The sequence below is a fragment of the Octopus bimaculoides genome, chromosome 6 (assembly GCF_001194135.2).
Source record: "Octopus bimaculoides isolate UCB-OBI-ISO-001 chromosome 6, ASM119413v2, whole genome shotgun sequence".
In the NCBI taxonomy this organism is placed as follows: domain Eukaryota; kingdom Metazoa; phylum Mollusca; class Cephalopoda; order Octopoda; family Octopodidae; genus Octopus; species Octopus bimaculoides.
Genome location: NC_068986.1, coordinates 25,190,818 through 25,200,776, shown reverse-complemented (window position 1 = coordinate 25,200,776; position 9,959 = coordinate 25,190,818). Strand labels below are relative to the sequence as shown.

Below are 9,959 nucleotides of genomic sequence, written 5' to 3'. Positions count from 1 at the left end.
TATATATATATACACACACACATATATACACATCTTTTATTTATTCTATTGGTCTCTTTACACGACAGGCTCCTACATCTACTTATAAAGCTTAGATTAGCTGGGGTAGAGTGTCTGGCTATAGTAGATGATACTTGCTCATGGTACCAGGCAGTGGGATTGAACCTGGAGCCATGTGGTTGGGAAGCAAGCAGCATTAATAATACTAATAAGGCTTTTAAAACAAGGTTTTTATAGTTACATGTAATGTAAAATCTAAAACAAAACACAATTGTAGAAAGTACATGTAAACATTATATGCACAAGTAAATCATATTCTAACTTTGGCTGGTTCCATAAGTACCTTTCCAGTAATGCTTATACATACATTATGCAGTAGCTTACATCACTATAATTTCATTGTCTTAATTGACACTCCTGACACCTTTCAATATTTACTAAAACTTTAAATTTTACTGATTTCTGTTTTCAGCAAAAATCTTCAAAATGGGCTTCTTTTGTTTAAGTCATATAAAGTCGATGATCTGAAAGTCCTTACAGGTGTTCCTTTAGGAATTTCTTCAGCAATTTGACTTTTTCAAGCATTAGTATGACTATTTGATCTCACATTTTTCTTGGATAGCACCTTGAAGGGCTAAAAATCCACTTAAATATTGGCATGAGTAGAAATGTATCATCGAAACACATGGCTGTAGTCAACAATGTTTAGCAGCGTTGTGCTGCCATGGTGGCAGGTTGCAAATGAATGCTTTGTAATTCTAAATACTACCAGAAGACCAGGAGATAGAGAAGACCAGGAAGATAGATAGAACAAGAGAGTAAAGTATAAAAAACCTTTTAAAGGCTTCACCAGGTGTGGGCAGTGTACATGATTCTTTTCAGAGACTTTGCAACCAGAGACAATATCTGAATGCATGTAATGATGTGGACTCTGATAAAGGCATCCAAGGGCCATGTGGATACTATTAAACTGAACGGCTGGCCAAGAATAAGAATTATCATTCTGATGAGAATCCAGAGTTTAAGTCAACTAAATTTCACTCACAAGACTTTGGTCTGAGGCTGTAGTGGGAGAAACTTGTCCAAAGTTCCGTGCAGTGGGATCAAATTAGCAACTGACGTTGTCATCATCATCATTAATAACATCCCTTTTCCATGCTGACAGGGATTGGATGGTACAACAGGAATTGATAAGCTGAGCTCCAATATTGGGTATGGTTTTTACAGACAGGTGCCCTCCCTAACATCAACCACTTTACTGAGTACCTCAGAGTACACTGGATGCTTTTTTTTCATGGCACCAGCACTACCAAGTACGCACAAGACAAGACCCTTCAGTTGAATGGGTATAGTACAGAAAGATGTGATTGAATAACTGTCTTGCAGAAGAGATGAATACATGTAATCACTAAATGAAAATCCATTAAGAGAAAGACTGTGATGCCAGAAAGCAATTCATATCCTGTAACATGAGTGTATTGTAAAATCTAAACTAGAAAGAGACCTAAAACAAATAAGACTGGTGTTGAATGCTTTGCCAAAAGATTACCAAGTTACTCTGCCTTATTTCCAGTCAGGTCCCATTGCAGAAAGTATGAGGAATCTGAAGCTCAAAAAGTGCAGATGATAATGTGTAATCAGCTGACTTCCTTCTTACACCTTTACATCTCTTAGTACTGTTCAGTATTTCCAATGGACACAGTATACTCTTTGTCTTTTACTAAAAGGTCAATGCCCTGTCAGTCATTAACAGGCTCCTTTTCAGTTTGGTTATTCTGCTAGATGAAACACACGTGAAGATGGAGATTAAAATAATTTTGTGTTTGTGTGCACATCTCTTAACACTTTTTCATGGTGGTGTGGGTTGGATAAGACTTACTGATCCAGTATTCAATGGTTGCAGGTTCTCCTTGTTTCCAGCCCTTACCTACTTTTCAGCTGAGGCATTGTTATTCTGCTCATCTTCAAATGTTGAACTGTGTTTATATGAGATGTAAACCATTGCTCAAACAGTGTCAATGATATAAAGATGTACAAACAAACACCCACTCACAAGTCTTCATACAGTTTCTGGCTACCAAATACCACTCACAAGTCATTGGCTAGTCCAAGGCTATATCAATAGATCCTTGCCCAAAGTAAAACACTGGAATAAAACCTGAAACTACATGGTTTTGTGGGTAGATGTACAATCATGTACATCTACACATACAGTTATTTGTTCAGAATGCTTAAATTAATTGGTAAAAATATTCTGAACCTAACCAAAAGTAAAATGTAATAAGTTGCATTAAAATTTCAAAAATAAATCAGATTTAATGGTTTCTATGAGCAAGAATCTTTTAGAATCAGTTTGGCTTTTGAGAATAAGATGTTAGCATATTTCTCAATTTTAGCAGCACATTTTCAGGGCATTGAAGTACATTATATTTAAATCAACCTTGCATATAGGATCTGGGGTGATTTTCGAGTCATTTTTAGGGGAAAAAAAATGCACATCTTATATGATATCAAATACAGTAATCTTTCTTATTACATTCACTTCATGTTTGTATAACAATGCTTTTAGTCTTGGAAAGGAAGGCGTAAGTAAGTATCTAATGAAATTCATTTCTCTTAAAATAGTCTTTTTTTCCCATTTGTTTTAGATAACCTTTTAGTAATATAACTTTGATGTACTTTTAGATTTGCGAACTGGTAAACAAAAATATTCTCAATTCTTTTGTGGCATTTTGATATCCTTTTGACAGAAATAGGCAATATTTTTGTAAGTTTTGTCAAATGCTTAATAGTAATTTCGTTAATAAATAATACAAAAAGCCACAATTGTATGGCTAGTCATATCAATCCAAACAAGTTACAGTACTGAAAAGTAGCACTATGCTTCACATGGACCATATATGTGTTGTTGGCTTTCAATCAATATAAGAAATATATGATTAGTCTAATTAAAAATAGAGGAATTGGAATGATTTATGTTGTTTTTTTTTATGACTCCACAGTCCTGATCAAAATGATATAATAAATTAATATGTCTATATAAAAATGCAAAGAAAATGAATAATACATACATGTATATAAATTATTCAATGACAGGAGAACAGAAATTACACAATCAAATTCATTAGCTTACAGCTGTTTCTATTATAGAAAGCAGTGCACTCTGAGCTGAGTGTTTGTAAAACATCTCATAACTTCCTGAGAGCCATTGAAAGTGATTTGTTGCTCATTTAACCTAAGATGGTCAGTCAGTGCTGTTATAAAATTAGGCAGCATGGTTAAGTCAATTAAGTACAATACTTTCTCGGTATTACATGAACTTTCAATCAACTCTTCATACGACCTTAACCCATCACAATTTTATTAACATGCTAAACTCACTCAGCTCATTAATTTCTTTTATATTTATTGCAGATTCAATATTATTTGTCAAGAAGTCATCACATTTAAAATAGTCAAAGACAATAAATATATAACTTATATTACAAAGATTTAAGTATCACTTTTAAGTTAAGGAATATAAGTTTTAATACTCCATGAAACACACTCCTTTTTAAAACATATTTCTAGGTCTTTATAGCTTGTGTTATTTGCCTGTTTTGCTTAGAAAATTATTATTTTGGACGCGTTTGATATACATTAACCCTTTAATATTCAGATTACTGTCAAATGTAATGCTTATTTGTTCACATTGGTTCGAATTAAGCATACACTATCTAACAGCTGAGATTTTGATGATGTGATTGTTTTATTTTTAGAATGACATTGTGGAGTAGGTATGTGAGGCCAGATCTGGTTGGTTTGAACATAAAACAAGTAGAATATTTAGATCAGATATGACTGGTTTATATGCTAAAGAGTTAAACCAAAACTATGCTGAGAATTAGCTTTAGAAGGATAACTAATTACAATTCTAAGCAACTGACAGTCAGAAGGTTCAAATTAGCTTTCAAATACTTCCATACTGGGTATCTTTATCAGCAACAAATTCAAATCATATCTATAGAAATAACTGCATTATGGAAAACCTCTTTGACATTCCTCATATTTAGCAGTTGTATGTTACCACTACCCTGACACTAAGATTGATGGCTCCATTTCACTCAACATTGCTGTCACTCTGAAAATCATTACAATCTGTATATAATTTGGAAGTATTTTCTTTCTCAAGCATTTCCCAACTATTTGCAATAAAAAAAAAAACTACCGATTAGTGTAAAGGAATTCAATTCACTGCTGTAATTCTTCTTCTCCAACATTATCTTATATAGCCATTCTTTTATTATTTTATTTGTCTCAGTGATTTGACTGCAGCCATGCTGGAGCACCGCTTTAAAGGGTTTTAATCGAAGAAATCGACCCCAGGACTTATTCTTTATACGCTTAGAGCTTATTCTATCGGTCTTAGAGCTTATTCTATCGGTAACTAAGTTACGGAGACATAAACACACCAGCATCAGTTGTCAAGCGATGTCGGGGGGGGGGGGACAAACACAGACACAAACAAAAATATATATACGACGGGCTTCTTTCAGTTTCTGTCTACCAAATCCACCCACAACGTTTTGGTCTGCTCGAAGGTATAGCAGAAAACACTCGCCCAAGGTGCCACGCTGTGGGACTAAAACCCGGAACCATGTGGTTGGGAAGCAAGCTTCAACTCACAACAGATAAAGCTCCTCTTCTACAGAAACCTTGAGTATAAATGAAGATTAATAATAACAAGGCGAAACCATCGATAAATTGAAAAAATAAACGTTAACTAGAAAGACATCTAGAAGTTGTTTTGGTGGCCTCTAAACTAGTGTTAGGAATTAACATATGCGCTTTCTTAAGGTAATTTTTAAAACCAAAGTTTGTCATAATGACTAAATTATCACAATATCGGGTCCAGATTATTCTAGTGACTGCTGAACTGATCAAAATATTTATGAGGATACTCTTCTAAAATACCGCAAATTTAGAGAACCTGCACTAGTTGGGCCAAATTCGTACAGACTAACATCGGAAAGTTTGAAGAAAGTATTATTAAAAATTCTACCAAAAATGTTTGGGAGGAATTAGATAATTGAAACCTATTTTGATTACTCTGAACTCAAACTTGCCAGGTTATTTGATTACTAAGATGATGTAATAAAACGAGGGTGACGCTTGTCAAACGAGATTCTTACAAAACAAAACTAGTAAGTCAAACCAAATCTGGAGATGGCAGGGTGGGGGGCAAGGTTACTTTACATGCCCGAACCTAAAAGAATTGTCATGTCAACGAATAATCACCCAGACTAGTTTTTTCTATGAAACTATCAAGAACCAACAAACATCCGCTCCTGAATGATTCATGTCTTGAAAAGGGATTGAATTGTATAATTTAATCTGAAATGAAGGTCTACTGAAACATGTGAAAAATAAAATAAAAATGAGTAAACGATGAATATGAATTTAAACCATGTATTTTCATCGAAATGAAACAAGTAATCTTAATGAACTTAAAATCCTTCATTAAACAAAAGTCAACATATTACATGTTGCTACCATAACCGACACGCATAAAGTAGGTTATATTTTAACTTCTGTTTGTCAATACAATACTGTATAACATTAAATAGATACACCGGATAAAAGTATAAGTTCATTTGGTGGTCACATCTCACCCCGATTTATTGTTGGAACTGTTCTAACATGGAGCGTAATGCCATACGCTAGGTTCTATCTCGACTAATAAAGCTAAAATAACAACACCGAAACAAATTAACTGAATTACTTTAAGATTTACAACAATAATGATATTAATAAAATACAAATATTAATGGCTTTATATTGCAATGCTAATCGGGAACACGTGTCATGGAAAAGAAAATTTCCGCCATTATTTTTTTTTCCGCGAAAAACGACAGGAGAGTTAGTGGGAGAGAGGAGGAAAGCGAAGAAGATCAAGGGTAAAGAGAGAGAGACTCCGATTCCCTCGTTGCCGAAACTAACACAAGTTAGAAGTGACAGATTAGAAACAGGCGGGAGATATTTCATTACCTGTCCCCCTTTCTTGTTTAGTTAAATAGTTTTAGCTCCTAACTTACATACAGGCCACTATAAATAGAAATCACAATACAAGATTCAGATGATAAAAAAAAAATCGGTTTGGTCAATATACATTTAACGTTAGTCTTTCTTTGAACGAGGTGAGAAATTTTTATCAAATATATAAATTAAGTAAAAGAACAAAGAAAACTTGAAAGCAATGCCAGAATACATTTATTGTACTGTGTAACCTATAAAAGCTTAATAACCCCCGTCATCAGTTTTTGAGGCAATCATAAGTATTTGTTGTATTAAGTTGCCAAATTGCGCTGAAACAAATCTAAAGCGATTAAAAACTAGTGTATAGTCGATAATATGTTTTGAGCTAGTTAGTTGACTGTAAATAGATTAGATCCGACAGAATAAAACTCTGAAATCGACGCCAATGTTGAAAGAGAGTCAGCAGAATAATATCATCGTTTTCAATTGGAGAGAAAGCCATGGATTGATGTCACACGCAAGTTACAAGTAAACGCCATCGGAATGAAGTTAAAAGTGTGTGTAGGGGGAAGTCACTAAATCTGAAGCATATAAAATGTTGAAAAGTCAACACGCAAAAGCATATAAGTAGTATATAATGGAATGTTTAAAACGAGGGAAAAAGAGGATTGTGATACAAGAGCAACAATTAATGGAATTGGAAGAAGGTTTTCACAAAAATGCAGGCATAATGAATATCTGAAATATTTCTAGGCTCACAACAGATTTTTAAGCGAAGGTTCGTGTAGATTGTTAACAAAAATAACTAGTAACCACCATTAGATTATTTTCAGGGATTATTGAAGTATTAGGTAATTTTTGCTGAAGCTTCGTTAGTTTATCAAAGTGAGGATTTCTAGAATTATAAAATATCTCCCCCTCACCGAAAGTTAAAATAAAGAAATGGTAGTTAATAACAATGAAGACTCGCTAACTGATCGTGTGATCTGTGTAATTATAGCAGGCAAGTAACTATTAGAGCACTGAGAAAGTTAGAAATTGCAAGAGACTAGCACAGCTGTCTACTAAAAGAACTAAACCACAATCTACGACGATTGGGCTTCAGGTTTCTTTTTTTTTTTTTATTTTGCACGAAAACCAAAGGTGAGACCATCGACTTCTAGTAGTAACCAAAGCTTTTTTTTTTTAATTCTAAGATAACTTAGCCTTAAGAAATCTAATTTAATATTAAAAAATGTTATTTCGAATTTTAGATAATCGAAAATTGTTGGCGACTCAAATAAGGACGAAAAAAAAAATTAACATCAAAATGATACGAAATGAGATTTAAGAATATAATTTTTTTGTCTATATATGGATCTTTATATAGTTTCTAACATCTTTTTAAATGGGGGTGAAAAAAAAAAGCCGTTATAAAATAAAGACCGGGTTAGAAAAAGAGCAAATGAGAATATATGTGTGTGTGTGTGTGTGTGTGAGCCGAGAAACACGTCAACGTGTGGGTTTCATGAAGACATGAATATCGTTATAGAATTTTAAAATTAGATTCATGTGCATTCGGGGAGGGTAAAAAGAATAATTTAACAAACAATACTTCAAGAAATATCACGGTTAATGATTATAAAAAAAGGAAACAAGCAAATAATAAAACAGTTTTCTCTTTAAAGAAAAAAATCAGGCTACTTTTAAGAAGGCACAAGCATGCACTTACCCGAAGCAGCCATTTTATCACTGTCCACGCCCGGAATATGCTAGCCTCCAACTAAAGAAAAAAAAATTTTAAATATTAGTTTTTCCTGAAAAATCGTCTTAATATACAATCATTATCCATAAAATATAGTTACGATAGTAAAATAAATATTTATAGAATATTTAGAACGAAGAATTTAAAATAATGATTTTTAACGCAACACATGACTAACTGTGTGTAGTCTCGTAACAATTCTAAGCATTGATTTCCGGCAGGACAATCGGAGCTACGATGGTAAACAACTTTTTAATATTTGTAAAATAGGGCAGGAATAAGTATATTGTCAAATCTTGTATTTATATATATATGTATTTCAATTGTGTTGACTTTTCTTCTAATTGAGTGTAATTATATCCATAGAAGCGGGTGATTTTTCCTCCAGATTTAAAGCAGCATAATTCTACTTGTATATGTTCTCTGTTACCACTGGTTACGGCCATCATACAATCAAACATCCGTAAAATTAATGTTATGTATATATATATATATATATATGGGATATTCATGATATGTATATGGTATATGTATCTCATGTATATATCATATGTAAATTTATATGTATATATGATGTATAAATACGTATACATACATACATCCCACGTTATATACATCTGTATCTATCTATCTATCTATCTATATAGAGAAAGAGAGGGGGGGACAGAAAGATCGTCATCATCATCATCATCATATTACTTTTTCATGCTCACATGGGTAGGATAGAGTTTTGTCGAGGCGGATTTTCTACAGATGGATACTCTTCTTGTCGCCAACCCTCAACTGTTTTCAAGTAGGGTAATATTTCCCATGGACAGACATGCTTTCACAGAAGACTGGAAACGAAGGACATCGTTTTCACCACACCGGAGACATTCGTTTACAACTATCACGTGATATCAATTCAAGAAAACTCACATACACACGCGTGCACACACACACCTACATGCACGTATATATATATATGCCTGTGTAGTAAAATTTTCCTTACCAACCATATAGTTGTGGGTTCAATCTAACTGTATGACACCAAGGGCTTGTGTCTTCTGCTATAACAGTGGGCCAACCAAAGACTTGTAGATTTGATAGAAAAAATCTAAAAGAAACCTGTCTTATATATACGCGTTGGTTTGTTTACATCAGATCTATCTGCTACGCATAAGTTGCATTTCTTAGATCCATTTTGTGAAGACAATTTAAAAAAGAAAAAACCTTATGCAAAGCGCCTGTCTTCTTTCCAGTACATCAACGAAAGTAATACAACTGAGTTGGTTAGTAACATAGAATTTAAAGACCAAATCCACACCACATTCAATCAAATGGAGAATTCCTAGACATATATGAAAGGATTTAAGAAAATGCAACTTATGCTGAGCAGAAAGATCTCATATTCTTCTTAGGCCCATGAATTCCAACATATTGCTTAATTCCAGATCTGAAATTTTTAGCAGGTGCAAACACATGCATAACTTAAATTCTGATGTCTTTACAGGGGGTCATTCCACAAGGTAAAGAAAGGTTATAAGAAGGATCAGGTTGAGCGGGTATAGAGGCAATTATGTGGATAAACAAATTAGACACATCAAATGTTTAATTTGCTGATCACCATTAGACTCATCCAACTCTTTCTGAATCTTCTGAACTGTCCTCAGATTGACACCCAAACACTCTGAATTGTTCATATTAGAGCTTCCAGTGTGAATGCCAAGCACTGCAGCATGTCGTTTCCAAATTTCTGGCAGAGTGAATTGCGTCATGGTGCTGTTTTTCTGACAGACAGTGCCCAACTGACTCTACTTTACTGTGTAGTTGACAAAATCAGAAGCAAACAGTGCGCATGTATGAAATTAAAAATATAAAATGGTGACAATTTACCCATTGCATCCTGTACGTATGTGTATGTATGTATATGTGTGTGTATATATATATATATATATATATATATATATATGTATGTACGTGTATATATATGCATGTATGTGTATATATATCTATGTATGTATATATATATGATAGATCGCTGCCCACTACATTTATATTTTTTCTCTCCTTATTTCTTTTTGTGTTTCTTTCAGTTGAAGAGCGTAGCTCAAAACATCAAAGACTTTCTCTATTCCCGAGCGTTAAACTAATACATCCATTTGTTGTTTACACCACCTGTCTTCGTCTGTTGTTTTTTTCGTAAATTCTCCCATATATA

The 9,959-nt window shown here is 33.5% G+C and overlaps 2 protein-coding genes across 4 annotated transcripts in view; one reads left to right on the top strand and one right to left on the bottom strand.

The window, feature by feature from the left end:
• LOC106869481 (eukaryotic translation initiation factor 4B) overlaps positions 1 to 8,607 on the bottom strand; it is a 34,002-nt gene extending 25,395 nt beyond the window's left edge. Inside the window, exons 1-2 of one of the 3 annotated variants that reach the window (XM_014915238.2) lie at positions 8,473 to 8,607; positions 7,727 to 7,777 (exon numbers count right to left, since the gene is read on the bottom strand). In XM_014915238.2, coding sequence (XP_014770724.1) covers positions 7,727 to 7,739 — 13 coding nt within the window. In that variant the 5' untranslated portion in view covers positions 7,740 to 7,777; positions 8,473 to 8,607. Of the gene's footprint in view, positions 1 to 7,726; positions 7,778 to 8,458 lie in introns of all 3 variants that reach the window. The other 2 variants (XM_052968646.1, XM_014915237.2) reach the window with 2 other exon arrangements.
• Positions 7,904 to 9,959, top strand: part of LOC106869482 (leucine zipper transcription factor-like protein 1) — a 27,934-nt gene continuing 25,878 nt past the window's right edge. The window contains exon 1 of the mRNA XM_014915239.2: positions 7,904 to 7,999. Within this exon, the coding sequence (XP_014770725.1) occupies positions 7,997 to 7,999 (3 nt within the window). The 5' untranslated portion in view covers positions 7,904 to 7,996. The remainder of the gene's footprint in view (positions 8,000 to 9,959) is intronic.